The 13,917-nt window shown below is 40.2% G+C and overlaps 1 protein-coding gene across 1 annotated transcript in view; it reads right to left on the bottom strand.

The window, feature by feature from the left end:
- Positions 1 to 8,168: 8,168 nt before the first annotated feature.
- The window catches only part of LOC121690226 (basement membrane-specific heparan sulfate proteoglycan core protein-like), a 33,736-nt gene continuing 27,987 nt past the window's right edge, over positions 8,169 to 13,917 (bottom strand). Inside the window, exons 28-36 of the mRNA XM_042070658.1 lie at positions 10,565 to 10,807; positions 10,339 to 10,455; positions 10,200 to 10,221; positions 10,007 to 10,080; positions 9,869 to 9,916; positions 9,670 to 9,756; positions 9,158 to 9,226; positions 8,951 to 9,025; positions 8,169 to 8,821 (exon numbers count right to left, since the gene is read on the bottom strand). Of these exons, the coding sequence (XP_041926592.1) occupies positions 8,814 to 8,821; positions 8,951 to 9,025; positions 9,158 to 9,226; positions 9,670 to 9,756; positions 9,869 to 9,916; positions 10,007 to 10,080; positions 10,200 to 10,221; positions 10,339 to 10,455; positions 10,565 to 10,807 (743 nt within the window). The 3' untranslated portion in view covers positions 8,169 to 8,813. The remainder of the gene's footprint in view (positions 8,822 to 8,950; positions 9,026 to 9,157; positions 9,227 to 9,669; positions 9,757 to 9,868; positions 9,917 to 10,006; positions 10,081 to 10,199; positions 10,222 to 10,338; positions 10,456 to 10,564; positions 10,808 to 13,917) is intronic.

Below are 13,917 nucleotides of genomic sequence, written 5' to 3'. Positions count from 1 at the left end.
ACTTCCTAGTGCTTTAGCACCACCTAGTGTCTATGTATGCACGCCTATGCAGATGTTGGAAGAGTTAACCCAAATATCCTTTGGCGATGTCACAATTTCATAGTCATTCTATAGGTTATGGCATTTTTAAATGGTTGGATTTTTGATCTGTGTAAAAGACTATAACAGGGTGGTCTTTGACTTCTTTGTAAATTGTTCCCATTTAAACCTGTTAGCGCGTCAACATTTCTATTTTCTTTTTTTTCATGATGTCAACATGTTACTCAATAATGTTCTACACCACATTCCATCATCATCAGAACACAGAGTGATACCTCACATGTTTGTCTTCTCAGAAATTGTACCATGAGCATGACTCTATAGCACATGTCTCAGTTATTTATTTATTTTTTTTTTTTTTTAAGTATATTTTTGTGGGCTTTTTGCCTTTATTTGGACAGGACAGTGGAGAGTGACAGGAAGCAAGTGGGAGAGAGAGATGGGGTGGGATCGGGAAATGACCGCAGGTCGGACTCGAACCTGGGTCCCCGTGGGCACTCGGACCCATATATGGTACGGGTGCTGTAGCTTGCTGCGCCACAGCGCCCCCCGTCTCAGTTACTTTTTGTTCCATTTTCTTTTTTTATCCTGGTTTATCAGAATTAAGGAAGACTAAATCTAAAAGATGAAGTGCATTCACCCCGTGATTTCACTAAAAACTTTCGTTTTGTATGAAACAGGAAGCAAAAATAGCTGACATCCACAAAATGTTCATGACCTTTTCCCTTGGAGTAACAACTTGGTTAAGCGGTTTCAACCAAAGACAATTCAGTTTTTTCTGTTTTGTTATTAACTGCTTGGTTTATTTTGCTGTTTTTTTGTGTGTTCGACTGTTTTATGCTTAACATAACTCCATATCTCATCATTGTGACCCTTGTTTTAAAATGTAGAGAACTATCTAAATAAAGGAAAATCCCATGAATGACTTTTGAATGTATATCAACAGGGGTTTTGGAATCAACTTGAGTGCCTCAAGGAAAATTCTGTCTAAGGTGCTGAAGTGTTGTCAGTCAGATTCTCTAGCATTTTTAGAATTATAATTATCACCCCAGTGGGCCATTGAGAACATATGAACTCATATGTGACAGAAATAAGCAGGTGTGTAAAGTCAACATCACTTTTTCATTGTCATTTTTGCTAAGTGACATTTGAATTTGAGTTGACGGTCATAATTAAAAATTAAGAGACCACTGCAAAGTTGAATATGACTGTCAACTCATTTAAATGTCACTCAGCAACCATAGGATGATATCAGAAAACAGTCCAGATTTCACAGACCTACAGCACAGTATGTAGTCCAAGACTCCCCAGCCAGCTCAAACAGTGTTAAGTAATGTCAAGGTAACGTTAGCATGATGCAGATGGAAAAACTAACACGCTTTATAGTGTTGACACCATGGCAGCTCTGTCACTTCACACACTTTGTGACATGGAACACTTTCATTCAAACGCACTATTGGGTAACCCTTGCTTTAACAGTTACCTAATGTATCTGGTAAGTACATAGTAAATTATAGTATTGTGTAGGGTAATTACTACAGATAACATGTAGAAAAATGCCAGAGAAACTTCATCTGAAATACTTAGTAATTAGGGTATTGTAAATGGAAGGGATAAATGTCACTCACCCTAAGAATGTTAACTATAACAACAAAAAATTATTGTTCTGGCTGATATTAATGACAGTGTACACACACTCAATTAGCCTAGAAATCTAGACGCACCCTAGCGGCGGCAAATTACGTCGCTAGCGGCGGCCTGTACGTCTAGTATCAAACCATAGGGATTTCTATTGGCTGACGCCGTGGACTTCATCCAATCACAGCGCTCTATTTTGTTAGAGAGTCTTAAGGCGGGCTTAACAGGATAACGACAGTCCTGCGACTGTGAACAACAAGGAAGATGGCTATGGCGAACGAAGAGCGGTTGTTTGAATCGGCGTTGGCGTCAACTTTAGAGGAGTTGCACTTGTGCTTTTCTTTGAAAGTTGAGCAACACAATGCACTTAAGTCATTACTTTCGAAGAAGGATGTATTTGCCGTTTTGCCGACCGGATATGGATATGGTCGTAGCGCTGGCCTATTGCATGCCTAGGCAGTTTGAAAGACAATTCTCTGCCCGTCCCTTGGATTAAACGAAGTGAATGGTTCGATTCCAGACTATACATTTCAATGATATAGGATGGCCCGCCAGGCTAACACTCAATAACAACATTAAGAACAATTTTGTTTGGGATTACTTTAAGAGTGATTTTAACGATAAAAATCCGACAGGTGATCAGAGAGACTTCCCTTATCATTGGACACCGTGGACGCTAATAGTTAGAGTTATTATTACAGATTTCTGGTGTTAACGGCCCTTTACCACTATGGTAATTTTTCCCCATTCCATATGATTTTCAGTAAGGCGGGGATCACATTAGCCAGTGGCAAGCGGCAGGTTTCCTAATTGTTCTCTATGGTTCGGTCAGTTAAGGCAAACCATTTGTGTTACCATAGGAACGAGATAGAACTTATTATGGTCTGAGCATTGCGTTACGCTTGCCGCTGGCCAATATGATCCCCACCTAAGTGGGGCATACAATTCAGTAACAAACTATTTCCAATCCTATCTGTTGTTGTCCAATATAATGTATTTGTTTCATGTTTTAAGTTAATGGCAATCTTACAGTACACAGGGTCTCCCAAAGTGACACTGTCAGAAAACATGAAGAGAATTCTCACAGGACGAGGCAGCTTTATCCTCATACCTATCTAAGTGCTTATTATACAAATCTACATTCCACCTGATACACAATACCAACAGCCAAATAAATAATACTGATGTTTGAAAACAACTGACGTTATAGAATGACACTTTAGATTCTCAATGTGAATAATACAATGTCAATATTTCAGTCAAGGAAATTCTGTCAATGCATTGTTTTTTTCACTTTACTGAAGCCAAATAAGCTTGAAGCCAACCATCTGTTACTAAATCTGTCTAAATGGTACCTTATGCAACAGTGTGTTTCCTTTAAGGGAATGTTTTCATATCCAAGAAATTGAGATAGCATCACAGTAAACTCCCTCCATTAAAACAACTATCTGCCTCTTCTTTTGCACGCTACACTTGTCCACCAGACGACGCAGCAACGGTGCTGGAAGGTGGTGTGTATTCTCGAGACTCCTCTCATTCCCACGATGTCTTCGTGTCCAGCAGCCCTCCTTCTGGCTCTGCTGGTGGCCATGATGCCTGTCCAACTCCTACTTGTATCAGGTTAGTCTGTAACAATACCTTACGATATAGAATTGTTTCTTGAAATAGGTTAGATGCACCCTGTCATATTATCTTATGTCATGTAGGTTATGAGGGTGAAGATAATCAAAGTAGACTGCCAGATGGTGAGTACCACAAGCTGCTTTTAAATCTATTTTGTTTGGAGTGAAATGCTATACAGTACCCTCCAGAATTATTGGCACCTCTGCTAAAGTTGACTAAAAACAGTATAAAAAATGTGTTGGTGATTTATTGTAATCTCACAAACGAATAAAATGAAAACAATTGAATGAAATGAAAACAATTAGGAAAAATCCAACCTTGAAGGGAAGCAAATTTATTTTGAGAAAAAGGAAAATCTCACGAATAAATAAATATTTTTAACTCGTCGCTCACAATTATTGACACCTCTGCTTGTAATACCTTCTTAAGCCTCTCTTTGTCAATAAAACAGCCCATAAAGTTGGAGAATACAAAGCAAAGGGATTTAAGACCGTTCGTCTTTACAAAATCTCCCCAGGTCGTCCAGATTCCTAGGTCCACACTTGTGCATTCTCCTCTTTGACTAACCCCACTGTTTTTCTATGGAGTTCAGATCAGGGGACTGAGATGGCAATGGCCAAAGCTTGATTTTGTTTTCAGTAAACCATTTTTGCTTTGATCTGGACACTTGTTTTGGTTAATTGACCTGATGAATGATCCAATCATGCCCAAGTTTTAGTGTCTTGGCAGAGATTGATAGATTTCCTTTGAAAATGTTCAGGTTTTTCTCGGTGTTCATGATACCATGCACCTTAATTAGGTTCCCAAGGCCTTTGGGAATAAAAGCAGCCCACAATAGCACAGCCCCTCCACCATAATTCTCATTAGGCATGGGGTTCTTTTCAGTATTGTCATTCTTCTATGTACGCCAAACACACCTAAAGTATTTCTAGCTAAAGAGCGCAATTTTCATTTCATCTGACAATAGACCACACTTCCAGACAAAATCACTGTACCATTCAGTAACTCCTGCTGTTTACATTGGTAATTAAATGACTGGACAGACTGGCATGCCCTCTAAATAATCTATTTGCAGTGAGGTCACTTTTTAAGATTTTGTTGGGGACTTGGTGACCCCAAGATGATCTCCAACAGTGGTTCTTATGGAATTTTTTGCCTATATACCATCCTCCATACTGTACGTGGGGGCAAGATAACCATGGGTCTTTTGCAAGCATGTTTGTCACATTTCCAGATGATTAATAGCTTTCATGAAGAAGAAAGTCATGAACTACTTTTGAAAGTTTACAGACACTCTGATTAACTTAAATAAATTAAAATTAAATAGGAAAGTGCTTCTGTTTTTTTTGTATATACGATTTTTCAGGGGTGCCAATAATTGTGAGCAATGTGTTTTAGTTAAAAAATATTTATTTATATGAGATTTTCCTTTTTCTCAAAATACATTTGCCTTCCTTCAAGGTTGGATTTTTCCTAATTTCTTTCATTGTGAGTTTACAATAAATCACCAACAGATTATATTTTATAACGGTTTTTAGTCAACTTTAGCAGAGGTGCCAAAAATTCTGGAGGGTACTGTATGCTAATTAGTTTACCATTAAGGATATCTTTCTTGTTCTTGTGAGGGCATTTTTCTATGATTGCTGAATTTCTTATGATTTGTATGTGACTGTATACAGTACATTTTCTCTGTTTAATAGCTGCAGTGATTTACCTTTTTGTTTCCTTCCCCATTCATAGGCTATGATACCAAGCTCCAACCATTATTAGGTAGGAAACATGTACTGTGAATTCTTCATGAGCACTGAGGAATTTGCTTATATAGCCTACTGTAAATGAATTATCAAGTGTTTATCCTTGACAACTAGCTCTTCATTAATCATTTGTGGAGCTACAAACATTACAAGAAAAATGATTATTTTAGCTCTGAAAGCTGTTATGATTCCTAAAATTGTTATTTTATGGAATTTGTAGAACAATGACAACTAATAGTAAACCATATGAAGAACCCTCCAGAATTATTGGCAACTCTGCTAAAGTTGACCGAAAACCAGTATCTGTTGGTGATTTATTGTAATGGGCCGCCGTGGCCTACTGGTTAGTGCTTCGGACTTGTAACCGGAGGGCATGGCTGAAGTGCCCTTGAGCAAGGCACCTAACCCCTCACTGCTCCCCGAGCGCCGCTGTGTGTTCACGGATTGAGATAAATGCAGACCAAATTTCCCTCACAGGATCAAAAGAGTATATATACTTATACTTATAATTTCACAATGAAAAAAATGAGGAAAAATGCAACCTTGAAGGGAAGAACATTTACATGTATTTTGAGAAAAAGGAAAATCTCATAAAGAAATAAATATTTTTTAACTAAAACACGTTGCTCACAATTATCGGCACCCCTGAACAAACAAAACCTAACAGAAGCACTTTCCTATCTATTTTCAATTTATTTAAGTTACTGTAATCAGAGTGTCTGTGAACTTTCAGAAGTAGTTCATGACTTTCTTTTTCACTAAGGTATGAAAATAAAGTCACACAGAGGCTAAATCCTCTAGCTATTTTTCAACATCGGAAAGACAAGAGAATACACTCTTAGAATTGAGAATACAATTTAAATAAAAAGAAAGTGTGTTGATGTTTGTAAGTCAGAGAATGTCTATGACAACTAGGTACTTTGTTGGAAATGCCTATATTTACAGTTAAAACAATTATTAAAAGGTTCTAATAATCTGGAAATGTGACAAACATGCTTGCAATAGTTGTGAGCGAATTGTTTTTATTAAAAATATGTATTTCTTTATGAGATTTTTCTTTTTCTCAAAATAAATTTGCTTCCTTCAAGGTTGTATTTTTCCTAATTTTTTTCATTGTGACATTACAATAAATCACCAACAGGTTATGTTTTATACTGTTGTTTAGTCAACTAGCAGAGGTGCCAATAATTCTGGAATCTGTCTTAACAAAAAAGGTGGAGTCCAATAGCAAAGACCCCTAAAATAGGTCATCCTTTTTTGAATGTTTTGTGTATGTTCACTCTTCCTAAAGGAATTCCCAGGACCCAGCCAAATGATCCTAATTACAAGTCTACCTCACCAGATAAGACACTAGACATAACATCCTGCACAAGTTGAGAAAAAGACTTTGAAGACCAATATCACACTCTGAGTATCTGATGGGGGCATCTTCTGGCGTAGAATAATGCACTTTCATTTTGGCCTGAGAGACAGCATAGTTGATCTGGTAGACTGTATTTAGGCTAACTAATAGAAAAGTACAACATTTATTTGTGTTAATTTCATAGTTGTTGTTTGATATGATAAATATAATTGTGTAAGGTAGGCCTACTATACATGTTTTGACCTTTGTGTGTGAGTTGTGTTATTTAGGAAGTCAGTCAGAAATTCTTGTGAGAATCTTAAATGACTGACCTTTTGAACAAACTTACATGTAGCAGTGCCTTCACTTTGCCAATGTCCAATGCAAGCACAACGTGTAAGCTGGCGTAAAATAAAGGACTTCAACATTGAGCTGTGGAAACCTTCTTGTGGGACTGAAATAATGTAAGTGTCTTTTCGCAGGCCACATATATTTGAATAAAATTTGAATTTGCATTTTAGATGAAGTATCTGTTAATGTTATGCAATTATTGATATTTTCTCAATCTACGTGTTTACTGTGTGCATGTTTAGCCTATGTTTGTGTGCGGCTGTTTGTTTTTTACAGACTGAGCCTAGAAGAAACACAGGTGTGTCTCAGTCCTGATGGTCACCAAGGTAAAAAGCTACTCAGGTGTTGGAATAGGTAAGGGATATATTATTTGTTTCTTATTTTTTGCAAACAGCTGCATTTGCATTCAGTAATACTTTCCAAGTTTGTAATTGTATACAATTATCATTATAATGGCATGGTGTTACATTGACCATGTTTTCAGTTCATAATAATACTAATTTAACTGTATTGCCATGCAACAGTTTTTAATGACACATGGGATGCTGAATATGATACTACAGGAAGAGTTTATTACTCTGTACTTTTTTTTAGAATTGATCAAAACCAAAATCATAAGAAGAGATGCATCAGACGACCCAGACCAACCCCCTGATTCATTCCATTCCTTTATGAAGCAGGAAATTGAAGCAACTGACAGATATTTTCCTCAAACATTTTATATAATAATTTAGTCAGTCATCTTTTTCCATGCCCTATCCCTTGTCATATTCTCATGTTAGCCAGATTCAACGAAATACTAGTCACATGCAGCTAATTTATTAGGCAGAATTGACCTCACCAGTTATTATATGATGAGTGTATGCATATGTTTTTTTTTAATGCTATGTGTGATTCTGCTGGATTCAAGTTGTCTTGAATGCAACCACACAGGACTCTTCCATTGACTTGCATTGTATTTAAGACAGTGCCACACATGGTACAACGTGGTATTACAAGACAACCAGTCTGACACTACTGGCTTGCATGCCAACTCTGGTGGTTTATAGGCAACACAGTTTTTGACATTATCAAAAAGGCTGTCTGTACACAACTGTTGCTATTTCTTAACATGTTTATGGTTACAATTAATATATATTATTTTCCATCTATGTATAAATGTACCTGTTTAACTATTGAGTTTTGATTAAAAACACAAATGTTTCACAGATCTGCTGTGATTTCATCAGACGTCAAGGTAAAGGTAAACCCTGAAGGACAGTGATCAGATTCTGCACATGTGCCCTGTACTAGACCACTCTGAAAGTTAAACTAGTATCACTCAAATAACTTTATTACCCTTCTCATGTCCACCTTTTTGTGATATTGACATGTAAAAGGAACGGTAAGCGCTTTAATCAAGACAGATTGGACAATGGTCATAGCTGCTCAAAGATGTTTATTGCGATCACAATTATTATGAAAAAAATATGATTTGGCAGGTGCCCACACATGAGATGATAAGTACAGTATACTGTACATCACCTTCAACATCACCTTCATAACCATATGCCCCCCCCCATTGTTGGAAATTCATCATGACCAAAATGCCCCCATGTCAATGGCATTTGTCAAACTTCATTGAAATGTTCCAATAAAAAGATAAAGATACATTGATATTCTAAATCTCCTGTTTTTGTTTGGAAGCTGAAGCTCACAGTTCCCACAATTTATAACTTGTGGCCTCAAATGTTGCAGATCTCTCTCTGTCTGTCTGTGTGTATTTGGAATGTTATGCATTTTACAGTTTTTCACAATTGCTAAAACACATTTTTTTTTTTTTACCTGTCACCCTTTTCTCAAAACTATTCAGTTTTGTGTATGTTTGTGTGTGTGTGTAAGAGAGAGAGATAGAGTGAGAGAGAGAGAGAGAGTGTGTGTGTGTGCTTACAATACTTTGTGGCTTCTCTTAAAGTAACATGCATGGTAGCATTACATTTCGGCACACTTTATACTTTTTGAAAGTAATGCTGACATTCATCAAAATCTTCTGGTTTTCAAACCCTGAATGACACGATGGTCCAGCTTCAGTGATCTGTTTAAAATATGTTTAATTTAAATTAAACTGAATATTAGTTAGCCTACATTTCACACAAAACTATTGCACTATGACTTAGCCATAAAATACCACCATTGTGCAATTCTGAATAAAAAAGAGCCCTACCTTTTGTACTAAGCTCCTTTGCTTTAACATTGACTGTAGCGTATGTCACATCGCCATTTGGTGGCTGATCTTCCCCTGTAATTCAATTGACATGGGATCTTTTACATTATGAATGAATATGTAATTGGCACAATTAGTTCAACTGAACTGTATAGTCTGTTGCAATTATGAACTACTGAATGATATTAGATAGAGAGAGAGAGATACCTTTATTTTTTGGCTTCTTTGCTGTAATGTTAACCTTAGCGTAGATCACATCACTGGGCACATGTTCATCTTTAAGGAATGGAGATTTTACTGAATCAAAATCCACTGTACTCAACAACTCGTAGAGAAATCCACCCTTAGCCATCAACATGTGCGATTCATCACAAATAGAGATACATCTATTTTTAAGCTAGATGAAGTGTAACAGCTCCTAACACTTGTTATTGCTATTATTATGGTTGCAGTGGTGGGTTGTGTTGTGTGTGAGTAAGACAGAGAGAGAGAGAGAGAGAGAGAGAGAGAGAGAGAGAGAGAGTGAGTGAGTCCATGTGTGTTGGCACTCAGGATAAACTAAACATGTTTCATCTGAACTGTTTAGTTTAGTTTTGCTTTGAGTTCTGAATACACATGTTCTTTAGTTGTGTCCTCATCTCCTGTTAAAAATGAAGAGAACATTTGGCAAAAGAGAATATTTGTAATGGGATTTCTCTAAAACAAAAAGTCTAACTTACCACTGTTGATTTTCTGCTTATTTTTGATCGGTTTCAGTTCAAGTTGAGCATATGTCAAATCAGTTGTAGATCCTGTTGTATCCTCATCTGGAGCGTTGTACAAATGATATTGAGCATGTTCAGTTTAATTCAGACATAAAGTCAGAATAGCAGTTACAGAATTCAAATTCAAAATTCAAATGAAAACTAAAAGTAATACCTTCTCCTCCATTTTGTATGTTGACTGTGTCATACACATGTGTTATGTCTGTAAGAAAGAATTTGATAAATACAGTACCTAGATGCACTCTGTTCAACACATATTTCATGCAGATCATTTTTTATTCAATCAACTGACCACTCTCCAGATGAGTACATCCTTGCTGATTCAGGTGTTGAGTTTGGTCATTAAGACTCTGATCTTGATGAGCACTACAGGCAGACAAAGGCATTCAATATGAAGATATTACCGGTATACAGAGAAAATATGTACCAGATAGCATGAATTGTGAAATGACTGTCACAAAGACAACAAAAGAAAGAAAACTCACAAAGTTGTATGATCATGCAAACCTGCAAAGAGATGTATAGCACACAGAATGTTTACATAATGTAGGTGGATTGCCCAGCAGTGATTATTCTAGCAGTGATTTTGGGGTCTTTTGTTTTTGTTCTCAACCTCACTCTTACCCTTGACTTTTTTGGAGCAAAACAGCAGGGCCAGCATGATAACCAAAATTAAGAGAGTCACCAGTACCACAGACACAGCGACTAGCACGTGGGAGGACCCAGGCTCTGAGAATGAGGCTGTAGGCACAGAAGCATTACATTGGTCACAGCAGTCCACAAACTGTTGTATTAAAGTTCAATAGTCTTAGATTTACTGTTCTTTCAATTTCAGAGTTTTAGGCCTTACCTTTAACTGTAACATAGGCCATAAGTGATATTCCTTGTGTGTTGTCACATTGGTAGTAGCCCTCATCCTTCCTTGAGACAGCAGTGATGGTCATTTCTCCACTTGTATGGTTTTTCAAAGGCAAGCTGTCTTTAAAGAAATTAGCGTGGAAGTCAGCTGGCTGAGAGCGATACACACAGCGCAGACTCAAAGGATCTCCCTCAGTCACTGGGTAGGCAGGGCTGTCAATGATCACAGGCCCATCTGATAGAACACACACAACATAAACAACAAGTTGGATGCACATGTTAAATAAAAGGCCTACAGTCACTGTTAGCTTCAGTGCGGCCTATAGTGACCGTTAGCTTGTCCCATACAGCACCATAACCCCCAACCCCTCAGAGCAAGCCAGCAGCAGTCAACAGAAGAAAGCAAACACCACAAATTTTAAAACAATACATACCAAACAATGCAGCATGTGTAGTGAATGTGACAGGCATAATTCACCTTTGTTATTAAAGGGACACCAGGCAAGCCTGATGCTTTTTCTCTACGAAACTCCCCCTCGCTCGGTCTGAAGCTCTTTTCCTTTTCTTTGCATCTTCTGTCAAGGGTTTTCGCTGCTTCTTCGCTGGCTCTGCCATTATACACACGTTTGCAACAATCTCTAGCATTTCGTTAGCCTGCCTGCTTCGGTCGGCGAGTAGGATACACTGAACTTGCAAGCGGGATATTCTTCCTACAGGCAGTAGGGGCGGGCGAGAGAGTTTACATTCGCCCTGTAACGAGTCATTTAACCATATACCGACTTACGAAGATGAGTAATTAACACAAAAACGTTGCCTGGTGTCCCTTTAAGTGTGGTTCTACACACCGTTCATATTAAACGCAGCACTTTGTTCTGTCTGTAGTTACTTCATGTAAATATGACTGTTTAGGGATCGAGGTCCCTTTAAATGTTATGAATGTGTGATGACATGTAGCCCCATGCCTGTTTTGTTGCTGGACAGCGGCATTTTTGATTTCAGTGTTTTTCCAATGAAAATAAACGACACACGCATTTGTGTGCTTAACATGAGAAATTGTCTCTTGCGATTTACTGCAATTTCCACACTGGTGACCCCGACGTTAGTCTGCTGGACTTATCCAGAGACACGACCATGACCGCGAACGCTGTTACCCTCAAACTCCCCGAATTCTGGGAATCGTCGGCGTCGGCATGGTTTGCCCAGACTGAAGCGCAGATCACGTTGTGTGAGATCACCGCAGATACAACAAAGTACTACTACGTTGTGTCGGCTCTCGGAAATTCAACAGCATCCAGAGTGGTGTCTCTTCTTAAAAACCCTCCAGCAATTGAGAAGTATATAGCACTCAAAGCCCACCTGTTGAACATTTTTGAACTGTCAGACGCTGAGAGAGCCAGCAGGCTTTTCTCCCTTCAAGGACTGGGTGACAGCAAACCGTCTGAGCTCATGGACCGTATGCTGGCCCCCCTATGGAAGCTGCCAATGGTAGCCCCATCCGCACGTATGGAACGAGGTACATTGAATTGGGTTTCGGAGGACATCGGTTTGGCTGGGACTTTGTTACAGCAAAGGTTGCCGTTCCCCTCCTCGGAGCCGATTTTCTGTATGCACATGGACTGTTGGTAGATGTAAAGAACCGCCGTTTGATTGATGCTGTCACATTTTGTTCTTATATGTGCACGCTCAGCGGGACTGACTCCATACGACTCTCTAGAATGCTCTCAGCCTCAGATGACTTCCACCGTCTACTTGCCGAGTTCCCAGCGCTCACTCAGCCCACTTTCTCTGCATCCGCCGTGAAGCATAGTGTGGAGCAACATCTCACCACTACTGGTCCACCCGTCTACGCGCATACTCGGCGCCTCGACCCGACCAAGCTTGCCATTGCAAAGGCTGAATTTGCAAACATGGAATGTCTGGGTATAGTCCGTCGATCCGACAGCCTGTGGGCATCACTCCTCCACATCGTCCCCAAACTGGGTGGCGCCCGTGTGGCGACTACCGGCGGCTTAATGAGGCAACGACACCTGACCGATACCCAGTCCCGAACGTACAGGATTTTTCAGCTCACCTGGCAGGTAAGGTGATTTTTTTTTAAGGTGGACCTCGTCCGGGGATATCATCAGGTGCCGGTACACCCACTGGACATTCCCAAAACAGCCGTGATCATGCCGTTTTATCTTTTTGAGTTGAGCGCATGCCTTTCGGCCTCAAAAACGCCGCCCAATCTTTTCAACGCCTCATGGACTCATGGACTGGTTTTACGGAACCTACCTTTTCTTTTTGTGTACCTGGATGACATCCTCGTAGCGAGCACGTACAAGTATCAGCACCTGGCGCACCTCCGAACACTTTTTGAGTGACTTAGCCGAAACGGGCTAATTGTCAACCCCGCCAAGTGCCAGTTTGGTCTCTCCACCGTTGACTTCCTGGGACACAGAGTCACTAAGGACGGTGCAGTCCCTCTCCCATCAAAGGTGGAGGCAGTAACACAGTTCCCACGCCCGCTCACTGTCAAATCCCTGCAGGTGTTCCTCAGCATGGTGAATTTTTACCACCGCTTCATCCCTCGAGCTGCTCAGCTCATGCGGCCCTTGCACGAGGCCTTGAAAGGTAAGCCCAAGCACCTTGTGGACTGGTCAGAGAGCAGGGACAAGGCATTTGCTGCCACCTAAGGCAGCCCTAGCAAATGCCACCATGCTGGCGCATCCTTCTTCAACAGCCTCTATCGCCATCAATTCGGACGCCTCGGACTACGCTGTCGGTGCTGTCTACGAGCAGTGGGTAGGCGGGGCCTGGCAGCCGCTGGCTTTCTTTAGCCATCAGCTGCGTCCCAGCGAGCGTAAGTACAGCACTTTCGACCGGGAGCTGCTTGGTCTCTACCTCGCCATCAGACATTTTCGTTCCTTGCTGGAAGGTTGACATTTCACTGCTTTTGTGGACCACAACCCACTGACATGGTCCGTCCGCCAGCAAAGTCATCTGTCCTACATTTCAGAGTTCACTACGGACTTGCAACATGTTGCTGGTAAGAACAACTACGTGGTGGACTGCCTGTCACGGGCTGTGGCGGGGGTAGTCCATCTTGGCTTTGATTACAGATCAGACCACAGACCCGGACGTGCAACTCCTGAGGACCTCAACTACAGGGCTGCAGATCGAGGACGTGGTGTTTGGAGATGCTGGCATCACGCTCCTGTGTGACATCTCCACAGGCAGTCCTCGGCCAATCGTTCCCACAGGATGGAGACGACACATTTTTTATGCCATCCATGGTCTCTCCCACCCAGGTTCGAAAGCGTCACAGAGACTGGTTGCAGCAAAGTTTGTCTGGCACGGCCTCAA

Source organism: Alosa sapidissima, chromosome 18 (genome assembly GCF_018492685.1).
Source record: "Alosa sapidissima isolate fAloSap1 chromosome 18, fAloSap1.pri, whole genome shotgun sequence".
Classification (NCBI taxonomy): Eukaryota; Metazoa; Chordata; class Actinopteri; order Clupeiformes; family Clupeidae; genus Alosa; species Alosa sapidissima.
Note: the sequence above shows the minus strand (reverse complement) of the source record. Positions and strands in the feature narration are given on the sequence as shown.